At 49.0% G+C, this 21,552-nt stretch overlaps 1 protein-coding gene across 1 annotated transcript; it reads left to right on the plus strand.

Annotated features, from left to right (window-relative positions):
- Nucleotides 1–15,856: 15,856 nt before the first annotated feature.
- LOC311316909 (serine/threonine-protein kinase pim-3) lies at nucleotides 15,857–20,934 on the plus strand. The gene is made up of 6 exons (XM_084447863.1): nucleotides 15,857–16,276; nucleotides 16,583–16,692; nucleotides 16,845–16,895; nucleotides 17,021–17,384; nucleotides 18,372–18,548; nucleotides 19,608–20,934. Exons 1-6 carry the CDS (start codon nucleotides 16,189–16,191, stop codon nucleotides 19,802–19,804), a joined length of 987 nt encoding a protein of 328 aa, XP_084303989.1. The 5' UTR covers nucleotides 15,857–16,188; the 3' UTR covers nucleotides 19,805–20,934.
- Nucleotides 20,935–21,552: the final 618 nt, after the last annotated feature.

Raw genomic sequence — 21,552 nt, forward strand, 5'->3', positions numbered from 1 at the left:
TCCAGCAGTAGAAGATCTGAGGTTCTGGTACTGAGATGTGCTGGTGAGCTCCAGCAGTAGAAGATCTGAGGTTCTGGTACTGAGGTGTGCTGGTGAGCTCCAGCAGTAGAAGATCTGAGGTTCTGGTACTGAGATGTGCTGGTGAGCTCCAGCAGTAGAAGGTCTGAGGTTCTGGTTCTGGTACTGAGGTGTGCTGGTGAGCTCCAGCAGTAGAAGATCTGAGGTTCTGGTACTGAGGTGTGCTGGTGAGCTCCAGCAGTAGAAGATCTGAGGTTCTGGTGCTGAGGTGTGCTGGTGAGCTCCAGCGGTAGAAGGTCTGAGGTGTGCTGGTGAGCTCCAGCAGTAGAAGATCTGAGGTTCTGGTTCTGGTACTGAGAGGTTCTGGTGAGCTCCTGCCCGAGTCAAGCACCGTCTGGCTCCATCCATCCATGTCATCACTGATCTCCCCCAGTGTCCCTGGCTCACCTCCGCAATCACACCCCAGATCTCTGGATCTCTCTCTATCGCTCTCTTTCTCTCCGAGGGGAGATGGAGAAGGAGGGAGGGAGGGAGGGAGTTAATGTTTAATATATTAATGTTTTTTTCCATGTCATAATACCTACTGATGAAGGCCTGGCTGCTGAAACCTTTATCTTCTCTCCATGGAAATACCTTTTTGACGTGTTTCAGCGTGACCCAGACCTCTCCCCTCTAGTATATTTCCCTTTGGGTTTCATACGCAGCTTTTTAACAGATAGTGGTTGAGCGCAACGCTAACTAATCTCTGTCAGCGAATGTCACAGATGAAACCCGTGACGTGTTAAACATAAGAGACGTGTTGCAACGCTGTCCTCCCTCTCTGTGTCCCCGAGGACCCTGGAGGAGCTGTCCTCCCTCTCTGTGTCCCCGAGGACCCTGGAGGAGGAAGACCTGGCAGTGAACCTGCTCTGGGAAAGAAAAATAGAGAGGAGAGAGGAGAGGAGGAGACGAGGGGAGAGGGGGAGAGGATAGGGGAGGAGAGGAGAGGAGAGGAGAGGAGAGGAGAGGAGAGGAGAGGAGAGGAGAGGAGAGGAGAGGAGAGGAGAGGAGAGGAGAGGAGAGGAGAGGAGAGGAGAGGAGAGGAGAGGAGAGGAGAGGAGAGGTGAGATGGATCCAGTGAAACAGAGGGGGGATCTCCACGCAGGCGTGTGCCGTTTGAACGGGGGACTTCCTCGTCCCCGAAAAGGAAAGAAAATGATTAACGCCTTGGGCAGTTGCCATATCAACCTCAAGGTCTCTCGGCCGCGAGTGTTCCTGGGCTGGCTGGTAATTACCCGCAGTTCAAGGGCCCTCGGTAATTACCCAGAATTCATCTGCACCTCCCGTACCGGAGGGGGAGAGGGAAGGGAGGGAGGGCGAAATAAGAGAGAGAGAGAGAGCGACGGAGGTAGAGAACGCGTTCCGTATTTGCATATCCCCGTGGTCAGGTAATGCGCAGCTTTAGAGATGGGGCCCGCTGATGAGTGGGGGATGCTGGGAAATGCGGAGGAACCGTTTTGTGGCGCTTTAATGACACACTCCACCGCTTTGACCTTTCCCACTCACCCACTCCTGAACCCGACGCCTCGTCCTCCGCTGCCAACGCTGGCACGCGCCAACGCCAAGCTACTCAACGCGGAGAGAACGCACCGTGACGGAACACCTGAGAACATTCTCGAGGCCGGAGAGTGCTCTTAAGAGGTGGGAGGCTGGGAGGAACAGTACCTTCTTGCAATTATGCGTTCGAAAATGGAAAGAACTAAAAAAAATAATAATACTGAACAATACCATGCACTTAGTCACTTGTTTTCTGATGCACTTGTGAGTTCTGGTAAGTAGTGCAGGGCTAGTCAATTACTTTTGTATGAGGGCCAACTGATTCAAATGTTAATTGTATGGGGGCCAAACTTTAAATAATTGTCGGATCTTAGCACTTGTGAACATGAAAAATAACAATACCCTTAATACTGTGTATCAAAAGTGTTTATTATTAATAATACTAAATTGTCTCAAGACAAAAACAAAGTGCTCATTTTCCATCAGTTACGACATCTCGCCTCTTGTTACATCTTTATCACTCACAACTACACACTCGTTACATCTTTATCACTCAAAACTACACACTCGTTACATCTTTATCACTCAGAACTACACACTCGTTACATCTTTATCACTCAGAACTACACACTCGTTACATCTTTACCACTCAGAACTACACACTCGTTACATCTTTACCACTCACAACTACACACTCGTTACATCTTTACCACTCACAACTACACACTCGTTACATCTTTACCACTCACAACTACACACTCGTTACATCTTTATCACTCACAACTACACACTCGTTACATCTTTACCACTCAGAACTACACACTCATTACATCTTTACCACTCAGAACTATACACTCGTTACATCTTTATCACTCACAACTACACACTCGTTACATCTTTATCACTCACAACTACACACTCGTTACATCTTTATCACTCACAACTACACACTCATTACATCTTTATCACTCACAACTACACACTGTCTCCATTTTCAAAAACAACAGACAAATCAGATTGCATTACTTAGACATGTGTGCTCTACTAATCGGTGCATTTCACATAGGCTACAACTCTCAATTCAGAATAAAAAGAATTGAATCAGAATTGTCTCAAAGACAAAAACATCAAGTGCTCATCTATCAGTAAGTTATACCATCTCAACACCACACCTACCAGTCATTTTTTAGATTTGTCTCCCTTTTCAACAACAAAAAACACATTACAAAAACACAAATACGCCTACATTACTTAGACATCTATGTGTGGTCTACTAATCAGTGCATCACGTCTGCTTTAACGAACTCTCAAAAGAAAAGAAAAACAACCAGTGCTCTAATCAGTGACTGAAATGGCATTTCTTAGACTTGGCAAGTGCTGCGAAGTCAGGCTCATATGGAGTGAGGGCAATACGCAGTCACTGGTGGAGGTGGGCACTTGTAAGGGAGGCACCTGTGTTTGTTTTTATTGCATTCATATGTGAGAAGCTTGACTTGCAGGTAGACGTTGTACAAACATAGTAAGTAGAAAAAGGGCCAACCTTCTGGTGTTTGGGAACTGGACCTGGTTAAGTGTCACCCAAAACTGCTCACATGACAAAGATCTAAACTCAGATGATGCTTGGATGTGGATCAGTTCTAACTGCAGGGAGCCCTCATCCAGTGACGGGAGCACCTGCTTGGCTTCAGCTGCAAACTCTCCCCCAGCATCAATAGTAAAGGGGTCCTTCGTAAGTCGCATCACCTCTGCGGGTATATTGAAGTTATCAAACCGCGCAGCAAAGTTCTCAATCAGTTTATGGATAAATGCTGTCATTGCAGGGGTGATCTGTGTGTAATAATGCTGACATTGCAGGGGTGATCTGTGTGTAATAATGCTGACATTGCAGGGGTGATCTGTGCCGATGACGAGGTGTTGATCAAAACGCGCAGCGTTGGGAAGTGCAGCATTTTCATGGGGGTCAGATCGGTGGAAAACAACTCGTTTTCTTTTAAACCCATTCAGTTTGTCCACTACATCGCAAACCCATTCAGTTTGTCCCTCTCTTGCAACTGCAGGTTAAGTCTGTTCAAGTGCTGGACAATGTCACTTAAAAAACAGACATCTGCCATGAACTCCTCGTCTTGCATTTGTTCTAGGAAAGGGTCCTTCTTGTGATGGCAGCCGCGGAGAAAGGCAATGATCTCGTGCCTGAGTTCACAAACTCTCTTGAGAGCGTTACCCTTACTTAGCCATCTAAAGTCATTATGTACAAGTAAATCACTGCTCAGCTGACATATCAGATAAATGTTTGCGAAACAAACGGTGCTGCTGTAGGCTTGATGTGGCTCTGATGAAATTGATCAAAGACATTATATTGTCCATAGTGCCTTTTAACTCACCACTTAGCTTCCCGCAGAGTACGCTCTGGTGTATCAGACATGGCTTCCCTCAGAGTACGCTCTGGTGTATCAGACATGGCTTCCCTCAGAGTACGCTCTGGTGTATCAGACATGGCTTCCCTCAGAGTACGCTCTGGTGTATCAGACATGGCTTCCCTCAGAGTACGCTCTGGTGTATCAGACATAGCTTCCCTCAGAGTACGCTCTGGTGTATCAGACGGTGCCATACCATTGTTCCGACATCTCATTAGTCCGACGTCTCACTAGTCCGAAACATCCCATTGTCGGTCGGACTCTTGAGCCGTCGGAAAAATGGCATGTCTGACGATCGGTGAACAAGTTTCAGACTAGTGAGACGTCGGATCAATGGTATGTCGGAACAGTGGGCAGTCCCCGTATCAGACAGTGCAGTGTTTTCATCTGTGGCGCGAGGGCGGCAAGACAAGCGGACAGTTCCTGCGCCCGCCCGGACATGGAAGGGGCTCCATCTGTGACTAGCATGCTGACTCGTTGCAAATCTAGTCCATTCTTGTTGGAAAATGAAACGATCTTCTCAAAAACGATTTGACCCGTTGTTTGTCCCTCCAGTGGAATTAAACCCAGCAAATCCTCACGAAAGCACTCACCATTAAAGAATCTCACGTAGCAACATAGCTCTGCTATATCACTGCCATCTGTAGACTCATCAACAGCTAGTGACATTACCTCAGTCGTTTTAAGCTTGTCCAAAAGAGTTTCGAAAACATCTGTTGCTAGTGCTTCCACTCTTCTAATTGCAGTTGTATCGGACGTAGGAATTTTCCGAATCGATGAAAGGACACTCTTCTTAACCTTTTCCTCCGTCGCTACGTCGTCTAGAACAGCTAGCATGCAGTCTTTCACAGTATCTGAATCAGTGAACGGCTTTTTCTTTTTGGCGATAATCCATGCTATGCGGAGGGAGGCTGTTGTAGTCCTCTCTTGCTCGGAACACGACCGGGCCATGATAGCTCGTCTCTGCTCATAGTTTGTGGTTAGGCTCTGCACCTTTTGTCTGCGAGCATCCGATCCTTCTGGAAAATTTGTTTTGAAGTTCGAGTGTTGAAGTGTCTTCTCAACTTGTACTCCTTCGAGACAGCGATAGACTCGTTACACAGCAAGCATACTGGTTTGGTGGTGTTGTTTGTAGTAATCGTAGTAAATAGATATTTCTCAGTTCATTCCTGATTGAACTGACGATTTTCGTTGTCGATCTTCCTCTTTTTTAGAGTAGACAGCGACATTTTTTAGCTAATTTGATGATTGTCCTCAGTCTAGCTATAGTAAACTCCGATCAGCTGCGCGTTGAACTCCTGACCTGAGGTTAAGTTAGTGGCTCGCGTGTACATAGGGAACGTTAAGGCGGAACGCCATCTCTCATTGGAGGAAATTGACTGAGCGCGTTCTTGCTGAAAAACGGCATTCAATCAGGAACAGACTTGGGAAATATCTATTTACTACGCTTGGAACAAAGCCAGTATGCTTGCTGTGTAACGAGTCTATCGCATTATCATTTTAATGTTCTAATAATATTAATCAAAGTGTTTGTTTCTGAAGAGCTTGCGCTGTTTCTGAAGAGCTTGCATTGTTTCTGAAGAGCTTGCGTTGTTTCTGAAGAGTGTGTGTTCCTGTCCTGTGTTTAACATCCCTGCAGAGCTACACACGGTCCACCAGCTGCATCTGCTTTTCAAACGGCCCGTCTAGTGTATAATATTCCCTTTTGACACCAGCCATGATTCAAAACCAATACTTTACCTCAATATCTGAGCGGAGCGCCCGCCTGCCTTTCTGTCTGCCTGGCCTCCCTGCCTGCCTGTCTCCCTGCTTGCCTGTCTGTCTGCCTGGTCTCCCTGCTTGCCTGTCTGTCTGCCTGGCCTCCCTGCCTGCCTGTCTGTCTCCCTGCTTGCCTGTCTGCCTGCCTGCCTGCCTGCCTGCCTCCCTGCATGTCTGTCTGTCTGTCTGTCTGTCTGTCTGTCTGTCTGCCTGTCTGTCTGCCCGCCCGCCCGCCCGGTCTCAGTATTGCAGTAGGTCTGAACCCAGTGAAGCTGCGTGGTGGAGCAGGATGATTTCCACGATCTGAATGTGTTAGTGACCAACACTGAGAACTGTGTACCATATATATATATCACACACACACACACACACTAGTAATATCTCCATGCGGTAGACCGCTCTACCCGGGGCCCTCTCTGACCGTTCAGCGTTTATATATGATTCACATAATGAACACTTGGACCATCCTCGCCGGCCGTGATTATATGACTGTCAAGCGCTCGTTAAGCCTCGCGACTACAGCGGCTTCAGGCAGAGCGTCCAGGGCAGCGCCGCACTCACAGACCAACGTGGTCCTGCGACCGTTAGCTGGAACCTCCTGCTTGCCTAAGCTCTTCCCGTTCATTGTAAATTGATATTTAACAAACAGCTTTGTGGTTATTTTCCCTTTGCACATCAAACAATTCGTCCCGTTTACACCGCGCACACATCATCTCTCTGGGTGATAAATACTGGAAGACGTCCGCTAGCCCAGTACCGCGGACGACGACTAATGATGAAAATTGCCCGTGTAAGTGTTGACTTGTGAGAAAACGCAGAACAATGGGAAGCCCTTGCATAAGTAATCACTCAATAACAACGCGGCCTCTTATCTCGGGCTGGCACCGTCGCTCTGACCGGACTCGTTCTGATTACTGCGCAGAAGCGGTGAGCCAATTACCAGCCAGTCTGTTTTTTTTGTTTTTTTTTAACTGCTGAGCGTGCGATGCCTAATGAAGAGCAATTAGCCACCCCTCGCTCAGAGCCTCTCCGGCGCTGACACCGTCACTCTTCCACTCCTTCTCATTACTTTCCCCTGCGTGTGTGTGTGGTGTGGGTGTGGTGTGTTTGTTTGTGCGTGTGTTTATGTTTGTGTGTTTGTGCATGCGTGTGTTTGCGTGTGGGTGTGGTGTGTGTGTGTGTGTGTGTGTGTGTGTGTGTGTGTGTGTGTGTGTGTGTGTGTGTGTGTGAGCCATCACTGAGAAGGACAGGGATGCACAGAACCAAACTTCAGCACTAAGAGGGGGCCTAAGAGGTCCAAACAGAGCCGCCACAGAAACACACAGTAACATGACCTGAACTAATGTCCTCGCGCTAATCTATCCCACAATGCACTGGTAACTGGGGTTTGAGATGAGGGGAGAAGATGGCCAGCTTAGTGTAAATGATCATCTCCTTTTCCCTCCATCTCTTCCTCGTTTCTCTCTCTCTCTCTCTCTCTCTCTCTCTCTCTCTCTCTCTCTCTCTCTCTCTCTCTCTCTATCATTTAGCAGCTAATTTTCATGCTGGCTCACATTACCATTTGTAGCAAATTACTAAAACATGATGTACACACACACACACACACACGTATGCAGACGCACACACACAGGCACGCACACACATACACACACATACACCCACGCACGTACGCAGACGCACACACACAGGCACGCACACACATACACACGCGCGCTCACACACTTTGGATTGCCACCTGCTAATCACCGCCACTACCTCTCCAACGCCACTGCTGCTAAATCCCTTTGTTCAGCGTGGAGGAGGAGGAGGAGGAGGAGGGAGAGGAGGAGGCGGAGGAGGAGGAGGAGGCGGAGGAGGAAGAGGAGGAGGAGGGAGAGGAGGAGGCGGTGACCCCTCCCTGTCTCCTGCGGCAGAGACGGCCTGATCACCCCTATCAGGTAGACCACAACACACCCTGACAAGAGGAGCGCAGACACACTATCAACAAGGCCTCAGGTCACCTCTCACCTACAGGGAGGCCATGTTGGCCCTCTATACCAGGGAGGCTGGGAGGGCAGAGAGGGAGGGAGGGAGGAGAGAATGGGGGAGAGAGGAGATAGGGAGGGAGGGATGGAGGAGAAAAGGGCGGAAGGAGGGAGGAGATAGAGAGGGAGGGAGGGACGGAGACAGAGAGACAGGCGGAGGCAGAGAGACAAGGAGGGAGGAGACAGAGACAGGGAAGGAGATGGAGAGACAGGTAGGGAGACAGAGAGACAGAAAGGAAGACAGAGAGACAGGAAGGGAGAAGGCAGAGAGACCAGGGGGGGGATAGAGACAGGGGAGGGGGGGGGTGAGAGGAAGAAAGAAGGAGGGAGGAGACAGGGACACTGTGCAGGAAGATAGGGAGAGAGGGGGAGGAAGATAGGGAGAGAGGGGGAGGACGATAGGGAGAGAGGGGGAGGAAGATAGGGAGGCAGGAGGAGGAAGATAGGGAGAGAGGGAGAGGAAGATAGGGAGACAGGGGAGGGCTGGGAAGACCTGGCCTTTGTGTGGGTGATCATGTTGGTCATTTCTGATAGTACAAAACAAAGACCCAGGTCCTTCAGCCTTTACGGGTATTACGGTAACACACTCAATACAGCTTCACAATGTTCTGATGTACAGCCCCCCAGCCCAACTGGCTCACCACCTCTCATATGCAGATCTTCAAGGTGTGACCAGGGGGGGGGGGTCTCTCCATTGTGTCTCTGTCAGAAGGACTGAGGCCGGGAGGATTAGAGTCTGCCGTTGGCCTGCTCTGCTGGACGATGGCTCTCACCTGCTGGACGACTCCATTAATAGATAATGACCGTTACTGGCGGCTGAAGAAGTGGGTCTATATATTGTAATACGCTCACTTCCAATAGAAATAGTAAATTGTAGAGTTTTGACATGGTGGGTGGTTAAGAGGTGGGTGTAGGTGTGTCCATGGAAAAGGAAGTGGTCGTAGGAGTGGAGGTCTGACCAGGCCAATCTAACCGCCAACACCGGGCTGCTGGCTGTCAGTAGATAGACAGGCAGAGAGGAGGAGCTCTGTGTGTGTGTGTGTGTGTGTGTGTGTGTGTGTGTGTGTGTGTGTGTGTGTGTGTGTGTGTGTGTGTGCGTGCGTGTGTGCATGTGTGTATATATATTTATGTGCGTCCGTATGTGTATGTGCGTGTTTGTGCATGAGTGTGTGTGCGTGTGTATGTATGCGTGTATGTGTGTATGAATGCATGTAAGTGTGTGTGTGTATGTATGTATGTATGTATGTATGTATGTATGTATGTATGTATGTATGTATGTATGTATGTATGTATGTATGTATGTATGTATGTGTCTCTGTGTATGTATGTATGTATGTATGTATGTATGTATGTATGTATGTATGTATGTATGTATGTATGTATGTGTGTATATATGTATGTATGTATGTATGTATGTATGTATGTATGTATGTATGTATGTATGTATGTGTGTATGCGTGTATGTATACGTTTGTGTATGCGTGTGTGTGTGTGTGTGTGTGTGTGTGTGTGTGTGTGTGTGTGTGTGTATTTGCTGACCAGGCAGCCCGTGCCACAGCTCCAGCCAAAGCAGACATGAAGTCAGCACAATGCCTGCCACAGCACTCCGACAGCCAATAGGATGGCTCGGGTCCACGGGGTCAAAGGGCGGGGGTAGGCACCACTTCTGCTCTGTGGGTCCGACTGCTGGCAGAGGCGAGTCATGTGATCTGGTCCTTCACAAAGCGCCTGAGTGGAAAGTTACAATGTTGGGGTGTCTAAGCACTGAGAGAACCTCCGCTTTCTATCGTTCTCACTCCCTCCTCTCTCTCTCTCTCTATCTATCTATCCTTCTATCTTTCCCTCTCCCTCCCTCTCTCACTCTCTCCCTCTGCATCTTTCTCTCTCTCTCTCTCTCTCTCTCTTTCCCTGTCTCTTCTCTCTCTGCCTATCTCTCTCTCCCCCTCTGTCCCCCCCCCTCTCCCCCCCCCCCCCCCCTCTCTCTCTCTCTCCTTCTCCCTCGCCTTCACACACACACACACACTGATGGTTCAGTGAGTGAGCTGGTCAGTCTACCATTTCTTGGTTAGGATTCAACCAGTGCCCCCCCCCCTCCCGCTCCCCCCCAGCCCCCGCCCCCCCCCCCCCACCCCCGTCAGGAGGTCAGAGGATTTACTGTTCTACCCTCTTAAGACCCGGATAGATGGTTAAATGGATCAGATGAGTGAAGTGGAGCTCTATGCAGAAACGTTCCTGTCCGTTGACGTTCACCATGTGCTGCGCAGGGATAATGTTCTGGGGCTCACAGAGGAACTGTGACTGGGAGTAGAGAGAGAGAGGGAGGGAGGGAGGGAGGGAGGGAGGGAGGGAGGGAGAGGAGAGAGAGAGAAAAAGAGGAGAGAGAGATTTTGAAAGAGAGAGAGGAGAAAGAGAGGAGAGAGAGAGTGAAAGAGAGAGAGAAGAGAGATACAGAGAGGGAGGGAGGGAGAGACAGTGGAGAGATGGAGAAGAGAGAGAGGAGAGGAGAGGAGAGAGATTGGGAAAGAGAGAGAGGAGAGAGTGAAAGAGAGAGAGAGGAGAGAGATAGAGAGAGAGAGAGAGAGAGAGAGAGTTGTTTGAGGACACACAGAGGCCTGAGTCACCGGTGACGGTGGTCCTCTATGATGATGTGAAACAGGGGAAACCACAGCACCTGTATTGGGGCGGTACCGGCCGCCTGGCGCAATCACAACCCGAACCAAACGGAGTCCCAGAGATCAAACGAGGCGCTCTCCGTCCGTTCATATCAAAACCACTGCCTCACCGCACGCCATCGTCCCTCCAAACCAGAACCACAGCAGAAAACATGCCGTCACCAGACGTCTGAGGCCAACACCTGCTTCGCATTTGACAATCAAGATATTGTTTGGTTTTACCTTCCCTTACTACAAAGACATTTTTTTACTGGTCCCAGTCAGGCGCTGGGCGACATGCCCACCGCCTGTTCCCTCCTTTTACACGGTCTGACGTCGGGGGGCCGGCGTGATCCCGGACCAGAACCAACCCAATAAAAGCGCGTTCCCATCAACAACGATCAAATGCGCTGATGGTTTATGGAGTCTGCCCTGGCGGCCCTGGGGCCTGTTCTGTCCCGTTCTTAATGTTTATGTAAAACACGATCACGCCGGACCGGAGGGACCCCGGCGACTTACAGATCTGTACAAATGAGCCGGCCGGACATGTCTGTTTCCACTTTGGCTGCAATGCCAATATACCGAGAGGGGGAGAGGGGGAGAGGGGGAGAGGAGGAGAGCGGGAGAGGGGGAGAGGGGGAGAGGGGGAGAAGGGGAGAGGGGGAGAGGGGGAGAAGGGGAGAGGGGGAGAGGAGGAGAGCGGGAGAGGAGGAGAGGAGGAGAGGGGGAGAGGAGGAGAGGGGGAGAAGGGGAGAGGGGGATAGTTTGGCAGGACATGAAAAGGTAACCCCCCTGGGTTGTAGGGTTGGGCGGGGGGGGGGTTAATTACACACACACGCGCGCACAGTCACACACACACACACACACCTGTGCCTAGCGGGGTTCCCGGGGCATGCCAGAACTCTTCGGGGTTCATCTGGTGGTTCACCCCTGTGGTTCGCCCTGTGCCCTGGCGGAGTGGACCGGCGCCGGGCGTGGCGCTCTCCCCCCTCGGCGTCGCGCGGCCGGCGGAGACGGAACATTCCGTGGAAGAGCCCCATGAAGAGCGCTGAGTGATCAGCTTAGCGCTCCTAGCGTGCTAATCCGCTGGACGCTAAAGGGAAAATTAGCTAAGGGGAAAAGGTACACTGAGTTAACTGATCCCAGTAGTGGGTGACCCATCACCTCTGACCCCTGATGACCCCAAGCCTGCCTAATCATACAGGTTATAGTGATCCAAGAGGTCATTTAAGGGTGTCTTCACATTCTGAAAATGACACAACATGCTGGATATCAATGCTACCATGATGTCCTGCTAACAGCCCTTCTAGATGCTTCCCACACAGACGAACAAGGACACACACCCGTCATCGGGACACACCTTGTACCCGGCCAACTCTAGAATAGCCTGAGGTTCTGTGTGAATATCCATGTGTGGGTGTGCTAGCGCGTTCCGTTGAAGATGCCCAAAACGTGAGAGCGATCCTAAACGTGAGGGCGTTCGGAGTGTTCCTTCACATTCGGCTTTGAAAGCGACGTGACGTTGCCGGATATCTGACGCCGCGATGTCCCGAAGCACAAACATTCACGTCAGCGCGAGCGCGCCGTGCGACTGTTTTGAAATCTGATGTCTGTGATGAGCGAGGAGGTGGAGCAGCTAATGAACAGTTACGCAAGGTCGGCAGATGATTAGGGATTGCGTAACCCGGACTGAAATTCACAACGAGACTTAGAAGACGTGGACTCTAGCCCCCCAGCGCAGAGAATCAGAGAGAGAGAGAGAGAGAGGGAGGGAGAGAGGGAGGGAGGGAGGGAGAGTGAAGAAGATCATGGACCAGCTCGGTTGTTTCTCAACGGAATACAAGAGAGATGATCTAGGTGGTCTCCCTCTTGTGTGTGTTTCTCTCTCTCTCTCTCTCCCTCGTCTCTCTTCCTTACCCCAGGATGACACGCATGACCGAGAATCCGAGCGGTCCCCGCCATTCGCTGGCACCGGCGCGGTGTGGCACGGAGCTGCTTACAGTAACAACAGAGCCCGCGTTGGGCGCATTTCAATCAGCGGCCGACCATAAACGCTGCGGCCGCCGGCTCGGGGCCTATAAATACACCCCTCCTGCCCACTCCTGGGTTCTCATGTGGTCTCCGTGCCGGTCCCCTCTGGTCTCACTGGGTTTTATATGGCCCAAAGGCAGCCCATCAAATTACAGATGCAAAGCCATCTAGACCCCCTTATCAAACTATTTCAGCTCGATGACACAGTTTCCTAAAGCGGCAATTAGAGCAGAAAGAAAATATCCGGCATACCAGGCATCTGGAGGAGGATGGTGGACAGTGACAACTCATATAGCCAAAGGCCATCTCTCCCTCTTTCTCATGCTCTCTCTCACCCTCTCCCACTCTCTCTTCCTCTGCTCACTCACTCCCTTCCCAGATCAAGGGATCTGTATGTACATAAAAACAGGCTCTGATGATGATTTCCCATGGGCGCAGTGAGCGACCACATCGCTAGCGTAGCGTTCGCGCGTGGGCACGGCCGAGGAGCTCGACGCGCCGGTGCTGAGCGCGCCGTGCGACCGCTTCTGCTCCGACTCACACGACATGCAACACACAGCCTGCTTCCAGAGCCCCATTATGGTCAACTGTACACTAACAAACATTCTTTCACCTCTGCATGTAGGCCTACCGGACAAGGTCTGTTCAAATACAACAGCCAAGGTTTTTTTAGGCAGTTTTAGAACAGAATGTTCGTTTTGAAAACCAACTGCCCACTCAGTTCTGAAGACAGTAGTTCTAAAGACTTGAAATGCTGAATCTTCAATATAATCCCGTTTTAGAACATCAGAGAGACATTCTGCCACTTCAAACGTTTTAAAACTGCTTAGAACTGTGCCGGCTACTGTATGTGAACACGGCTTAACATCTCACATAGGGGCACAACCCGCTCTTAGAAACTCATTAAATACTAATAAAAACATGTCATTCACCTTTACACCAGAGTGGAGTGGTTCTGTTATTTCATGGTGTTATTGATTGAGACTAGTAATCTAGATCTAAGAAGTCTCTTCAATGGAGAACTGACATCTTGACATGTTTAGTCATAAGACTTATCAGTGTCTGTGATAGTTCTTTCTCAATATGTCCTATATTATGCACACGTCTGATCATTATGGAAGAGGGCCCATGCTGTAAATTAGTCATACACTCACTGGGTTAGCCATGCAAGTAAAATAAAACAAATGTTATCCATTAACATCATATTGTATTATATTTACAAACCACCGTGAAGTGTTTAAGTTCTCATATGCAATCCCATGTGCACTGACATAACCTGGCAGCACAACCGAGATAAGGTTCACGAGAAACCCTCTGATGTTACATTAAACTGCACACACACACACGCACACACATTCCTGCTCTCTCTCACACACACACACACACACACACACACTCTCTCTCTCTCACACACACACTCTCGCACACCCACACTCCCTCTCTCTCTCACACACACATACTCTCTCTTTCACACACACAAACCCACACTCTCTCTCTCACATACACACACACTCTCTCACACACATACACACACACACTCTCTCTCTCACACACACACATTCTCTCTCTCTCACACACACACACATACTCTCTCTCTCTCTCTCTCTCTCTCACACACACACACACACACACATACTCTCTCTCTCACACACACACACACACATACACAGGTTATCAGAGCAGCGAAGATAGCAGGGTGGGACAGCATGCACGCTTTACCTAAGGCCAAGGTTATGTCAAACTCAGGTGTAACAGCGGGTGGAAAAGAACATCAGATAACGACCGTAGGTTAATCAAGTTAACTCAAGGTAAAACACTCCAAGCACTTGGCCCAATCATGTGTTTGTGGCCTACTCTATTTAACACGCCTTCTGTGCAACCTGTCATTACCAGAGATGTTGCTTAACGACACCATTTTAACCTTCAGTGTAACATAACACCCCATAACATAAGAGCGAGTCTGTAAATTGGACATGTGTTCGTCTCGTCCTTATTCAGTTTCATCTCCATTCACTCCTAATCATCCCCTCCCAGCAGGCTCCTCGGCCTCCATCACCCTCAGGTTCATGGTCCTGCTCTGCTAGCTCCCGGAACATATCCAATCTGCCCCAATTAACACCTGCTGGATACTGGGACTGTGAGTAGCAGTGGGCGGCAAATGCACCTGGTTCAAAGTGCGAGGGTGGATCGGCTGTGTCTGCCGGCCCAACAGGACCACGCCTTCAGGACCCTAAAACAGGCCAGGGGGGTTCTGGGAGATCGTGGTCGACCCCTCCCGTCCCCGGTCACGGTCTCTTTGACCCACTCCCCTCTGGCGGGAGACTGCGGCCCATCGGGCCGGGTCCACTCACCACAAAAACAGCCCCCCCCCCCCCCCCGACTCTATACCCCCTGCACCACTTGCACACAACATCTTATTGTTGCACATACCTCAACGACACGCCCATTGCACACACTATATACATATAGCATCATTTATATCACAACCCATTTTGTATAAAGTACGTAAATTGCATTTCTGCCTCCCTTTTTATCAGTATATTGCAATTTGTATATTGCACTGTATTTTGTTTGCACCTATTTTTTGTCATTTGTTTGCACTGTCCTGTCCTGTCCTGCACCCTGTCCTATGTCGTCTGCAACAGAATAGGCTACGACTTAACAGTCAAATTCCTAGTAGGCCTAGTGTGTGCCTATACAGTAGCCTACATGGCAAAAAAACGGATCTTGAACGAGAATAAATGGTGTGGTATTGTGTCGGTCAGATAATAGGATTATGAACCATTTTTAGTCCAGAGCTCTTACATCATTCTAAGCTTCATGTTGCCTATCTGCCAGGAATACAACGTATCTGCTTGTTGAACGACACACTCTTGAGTTAGCAACAGAGGAAACGCCAAATATTGATGACGCCTCGTCATTTCCCTGTGCTGCGCGCGCTTCTCTCCTTCCTTTCCAGAACACTGCGGAGCGCGAGGCGCGGCTCGGCATTCCCGCCACGTGCGCTCAAATCGCCCCCCTCTATGATAATCAGCGTCCCTCGATTGGCCCAAATAGAATGCACTGTATTTATATACGCCATCTGATTGGCTGGGGTGCTCCAGGTCGATAGTGAACACACTGCAAAGACTCCAGACAAGGGATTCCTGCGCGTCTAGTACTATGAGAAAATAGCGCGTGTATACATAGGCGTATTACTAAGAATTCTAGTCTTAAACGGATTGGTTTGGCTGAGCGGAATATCTAAATAATTTCATAGGCATCGAACTGATAGGATATGCTTGCGGTTTGTACTCGCTAATTCGGTGAAAGCTTCGGGTGCTGTCGGCGGCGGAGGGATATATCACCATCCCACCACGCGTCAAAATATTGGCGTTCTAGAAGTCGGGGGAGACAGCGCCAAAGCTCAGACGGAGAACGCTCTTTGGGATGTCAACAGAGATCTTCAATCTCCATAGCGCATTACTACGACTTTTACGACATACACACATTGGAACTGTCATTGATGTGCCCTGAGAGGACTGTAACTTAACGCACCCAAGTGCAGGAATCAAGAAACGGGAATCTTATTATATGCGGCTTTTTTCCCATCGGGATAAGGACGACGCGACAGTGACATTTTTTTTTATCTGAGAGCTCGGAGTGGTGGAGTTGGCGTAGTGGATATACCGTTTAAAATATTTTTTCACCCATTGAAGTGGATTGAATCTGCTGTTTTCGACAAGACAAGGGAATGAAAGCGTTCTCTGTGTGAATATGTTGCTGTCCAAATTCGGCTCATTTTCACACATTTGCAATCCCTCAAGCATGGACCATTTACCGGTGAAAATACAGCTCCAACCAGGTAAAGCATGGTCGATTGCGCTGCAAGCTGGCTAACGCTACAGTTGATCGTATCCGATATACACTGTTTCTTAGTGGTTACTTGGTATAAATAGCTTGCAGCTTTCTAACGTTAGACCAGAAAGGCATTTATGCTGAGCTGGCGGTGCATGTTCAGCTGGGCTAGCTGCTGCTAGCTTAGCATGACCGCAGCGCCGCCGAGCCCACACAGTGAACCCGCTGCCCTTCTGACTAGTGAGCAGCATCGTGTAACGTTACCGTGTTGAACTCTGCAGACCTGAACTCATGTCTTCCGTCATTTCTACAGTGAAACTGGAGAAGGAGCCGTTTGAGAAGGTGTACCAGGTGGGCTCCGTGCTGGGCAGCGGCGGGTTCGGGACCGTGTATGCCGGGAGCAGGGTCTCTGATGGCGCACCGGTGAGAATGGGGATCTGGAATGTTTTGATTCTGCCCAGTTGGCACATGGCGCCATCACGACACGGCGCTATCGCCGCGGCCTTTTAATCTACCGTGTTGCTACTATTTGGTGTGATTTCTTATGTATTGTTTTTTTTCCCTTCCAATTGCAGGTCGCAGTAAAACATGTGGCCAAGGAAAGAGTGACCGAGTGGGGTACTATTGTAAGTAGTAGCCTAATGACGACTACTCTTTTTTTTTTTTTTTTACCACGGCGTTCTTTTCTTTACTAGAAACGTGTTTAAATGAGCTAATTAAACTAATTCGTGATCTGTTTTTTCCCCCACAGAACGGTTCCGTTGTGCCTTTGGAAATCCTCTTATTGAAGAAAGTGAGCTCGTCGTTCCGAGGGGTGATCAAGCTGCTGGACTGGTACGAGAGACCGGACGGCTGGCTGATCGTCATGGAGAGACCAGAGCTCGTCAAGGATCTGTTCGACTTCATCACGGAGAAGGGCTCCCTGGACGAGGACACGGCCCGGGGCTTTTTCCGCCAGGTCCTGGAGGCCGTGCGACACTGCTACAGCAGCGGGGTGGTGCACAGGGACATCAAGGACGAGAACCTGCTCGTAGACCTGCGCACCGGGGAGCTCAAGCTTATTGACTTTGGCTCGGGGGCGATTCTCAAGGACACGGTCTACACTGATTTCGACGGTACGTACCGTGGGCGCTCCCCCCATGTATGCGTTTTACATCGGTCACCTATGGTTTGTGTATTCGGGGTATTGTAGATGTATCGTGTGTATTATTCCACTGGATTTGACCTAGACATAGTCTTAAGTGTTTTATGTAATGTTGACGGATTGGGAGTGCGGACTGTGTGTGATTCGTCCTTTCTGCTCGGCTTGGCTCGGAGCCGTGTTGGCGGGGGCGTCACAAGCCTGTGACGCAGTAGTTTGTTTTAGATGATCGTAGAGGGTTTTCCCGGAGCCGTGGCGCTAGTGCGTAGTTCTGATCGCAAATACGGATGTTTTCCTAAAGGGAAGTTTCCTGTTTTGCTTATATAATGTCATCACGCAATTATTGCAGAGACCCCACGTTGACGACTCGGCTTAATTTATGCAATCATACCCTATCGCTTGGGTAACTTATTCGATTCCAAATGCAGCGTGATGTGAAACGTCGGGTTTTGTTTTTCTTTATGTTTGCCGCAGTTTGCACAACAGTGGGTCATAAACGTAGCTTAAAAGGGTTTTATGAGTGTTAGGTCAGCTGCCACGTAACATCTGCTTGTTGTGAAACCCGAGCCCTGGGTTCACGTGATGGCTCACATTGCGCATTGGAGTTTTGTGTTTGGTATCCAAGTCGCTCAGCTCAGGGGAGGGGCGGCCGCGTCACATCTCTGTGCTGGAAAAAGGTGGAGAAAAAAGGCTTTATTAGGAGAAAGACGGCTTTAGTGGTGTGGAAAACGTATCATGTAAGATGTGAACATGTGATTTCACTGACGTTTTCTTACAAATTGTAACATTTTGCTCAACATTGTTAAATATGACCAAATATACAGTATGCACAATATTATTGTAGGAGTTGGACAGTGTTATGCTGTACAGATATAACCTTACTACCAGGGCCCAATGCAGATGTTATGACAGATCTGGAGCCCCCTCACTCATCCCCCATCTCTCCTTCCTGTTCCTGTAGGTACCCGCGTATACAGCCCCCCCGAGTGGATCCGCTTCCATAGATACCACGGTCGCTCGGCAACGGTGTGGTCGCTAGGCGTGCTCCTGTACGACATGGTCTGCGGAGACATCCCCTTCGAGCAGGACGAGGAGATCCTGAGAGGGAGGCTCTACTTCAGGAGGAGGGTGTCTGCTGGTGGGTAACCCCCCCCCCCCCCCCCCCCACCCACACAAACACGCACACACACCTGGCCCCCTACTACAGGAGCCGTAGTGGTAAATGGCGCCCTCTATAGGCAGAGCCAAGTCACAATACAGAGGCTTTCCATCAGTGCTGCCTAGCATAACATGGCTGTAAATGATGGATTATAGTGACCAATGTGTCCATGTAGTAGATCTATGATTTTGCTCTCTTCCTAGCTATTCAGACTCCTAAACAAGAGTGTCTATTTTGGGCTGTCTCACCCTGTAAGATACTCCTGCCTACCTACCCCAGAGACACTGACCGTTAGTGATGAGTATTGTTTAGATTTTATCGATACCGTTATTGTTATTGATAGTTCATTTACATAGTTCATTCATTTACATAGTGGACTGTCACTAATATAGTGATCTGTGTGATACTTGTCCAGCCATTGCTGGTTATGGCTACCTTTTACACATTGGCCACCGCAGCTATGCTGTTTCTCTTTTCAACTGCATGCCACGCAGGTATGAGTGTGTCTGATAATGATTTTAATAATGTGTGGGCTGATTTCATAATTGTTTAGGCTTGTATGTATAGCTTATAGTAGCCTAGCAAAATCAATCGGATAATCAAAAAGTCAGGGTTATGCAACCTGGCTGATCCATTCAGTGCAAGTCATCAGAGTGCATTGTGCTGTGTGATTGAGTAATTTAAATAGGCTAAAGTTGATCTAAAAAGTCTGCGATTGTTGGCATTATTTGTTGTAGGTTTTTTTTTTTTTTGGGAGGGGGGGGGTCATGCTTCAGGACGTCTCTTTGGTGGGGCCCCTCCAAGGCAATAATGCGGGAAACACTTAACAGACTTATTTATAATAATAAGTGTTACCTGCATCTTTAGCCTGGTCATGATTAGGGGACGGATGCCAGCTGTTGGCTGATTTCTGAAACAAATGCGTCTCCATGGATTTATGAAACAAATGCGTTAAATAACAATAGCTGCACCGTTTGTCCATACCGGTACCAGAAAATACCGGTTCCTTACTGACCGTTCTGCTGTCCTGTCCCTCAGAGTGCCAGCAGCTGATCAAGTGGTGTCTGTCCCTGCGGCCGTCGGACCGGCCCACCCTGGACCAGATCTTCGACCACCCGTGGATGCGCCTGGCCGAGGTCCCCAAGCCCCCGGAGGCCAGCAGCGTGGACCTCCGCCTCAGGGCCATCGACACGGACAACTCGTCAAGCACAAGCTCCAGCAAGGAGAGCCTCTGAGGGAGAGAGAGGCAGAGGGACTGGGAGGAAGGGCCAGGCTGGGCTGAATCACGCTGCTGCTCTACCCTGCCATGCACACGCCACGGTTCAGACGGGCTGGCAGAAAACTAACTTTCCTTTTTCCTTTGGAGGGAATTTATAAATTATTTTATTTCTTTTCAATTCATTGTTTCCTAACAGGGAACATTTGCTGTTTGGGCGGTCTTACCAGCATTATTTATTTTATTTTTTTTCATTTAAAAAAAAACGTTTGTTACAAGCCTGGTTTATGCAGCTGGCGAGACTCCTACTGGTTTATAGCTGCTCTCATAGAGCTTGGAGAAGTTTTATTTAAATGTTTTAATTTTGATTTGGAGTGCCTTGTTTGGGAAAGCTGCTTCAAGAGGAGGCTTTCATCACGGTTCTGTTATTGAGTCGCCCCCCTCGACTGATTGGTCAGTTTGACACTGGGGAGGGGGCAAGTTGAGGATGTGTTCTCCCTCCGTGATTGTTGGGTAACCTACCGACCAGTTGCAGGCCTGTCTGATGGGGATGGGGAGGAGGCAGGGGGGGGGGGTTAACAATGGCGTTCTTGAAACACTCGACTCACTGCGTCCTTCTAAAACGCTGCTCACTCACTACAGCCTCAACAGGTGTTGGGAAATAAGAAGCCCTCTCTTTCTGAATGTCTAGGGAACCTTCAAACCCACCTACCACCCCCATAATCTAACCCTCTCAACTACCCCCACCCCCCAACCCGTCCCCCTCCATCCTCAAACCTACCCCTCTCTCAACCCTCTTAACTACCCCCAGCCCCAGGCCTGTTCTGGGGTCTGACCCCCTCTCTCACTGCTGTCACCACAGCTCCAGCCCCTGGTCTGTCCATCTGTCCAGGGTTTTGAGAGCAGAATGCACAATCAATGCAATAGTCATGGACTCAGTTATGTATATTACAAATATTGTACAGTTTTTTTTTTTTCCTTCTTTGTGGATTTAATTTATTTGTAACATTGTAGACATTCCACACTCTGTGGCTATTTATTCTATTTATTGTCTATACTTATAAAGACCCCCCTCCCCCCGGGAATTTGCATATCGTCTACATTGCCTTTAGTTTGCATACCGGTCATATTTCTTTCTTTTTTTTTGTACATTTCGACATGATTTTTTTTTCGAGGTGGGTGGGTGGGTGCACTGAAACTGCTGTCGATGTTAAAGGAATAAAACAAGGTTTACTTAAATATGGAGAGAGCTTTGAATGTTATTTAACTCGTACGGTCCTCGATGGTAAACATTTAAAAATGACATCGGTGTCTTTTGGATAAGTGTGTCCTGTCTCTAGCGTCACAGTGGAGCTGGAGGCCAAATTATCTGGTAGAATATGGTCCTGAGATCATCTGGAGATATTTTTTATACCAACCAATTTCAAAATAAATTCTGTTTTTTTTTTTTGTACATAAAACTGAAATGTTTGTGGCGTCTGGTTGTTGTTCCTCTGCATGTACACACACAGTTTGTTATTATTACTAGTGCAGTGCACAGGGCCCGTGCCAGTTCAACTAATTTACACCACTTACTGTGGCGTTAACAGGACTCCAATTCCCAATATGCATTGCGGGTCGATTAGAGGCCTAATACATCCATGGTAGAGGCCGACATGGCTTGCTAGTAGCTACAAACCTCCTGTTTGACATAAACAGATGTATTAATATTCAGATTCTGCAAAGTACTAATGTGTTGGCTGCGACAATTTGGCTAATAGGATAAAC

This window comes from Borostomias antarcticus (assembly GCF_949987555.1).
Source record: "Borostomias antarcticus genome assembly, chromosome: 13".
Lineage (NCBI taxonomy): Eukaryota > Metazoa > Chordata > Actinopteri > Stomiiformes > Stomiidae > Borostomias > Borostomias antarcticus.

Excerpts from the sequence above, each read along its gene's own strand:
- LOC311316909 (XM_084447863.1), top strand. The coding sequence starts at position 16,189 with ATGTTGCTGTCCAAATTCGGCTCATTTTCACACATTTGCAATCCCTCA. Across the intron at positions 16,277-16,582 it reads GAAAATACAGCTCCAACCAG|TGAAACTGGAGAAGGAGCCG; the intron begins GTAAAGCATGGT and ends TCATTTCTACAG. Across the intron at positions 16,693-16,844 it reads GGGTCTCTGATGGCGCACCG|GTCGCAGTAAAACATGTGGC; the intron begins GTGAGAATGGGG and ends TTCCAATTGCAG.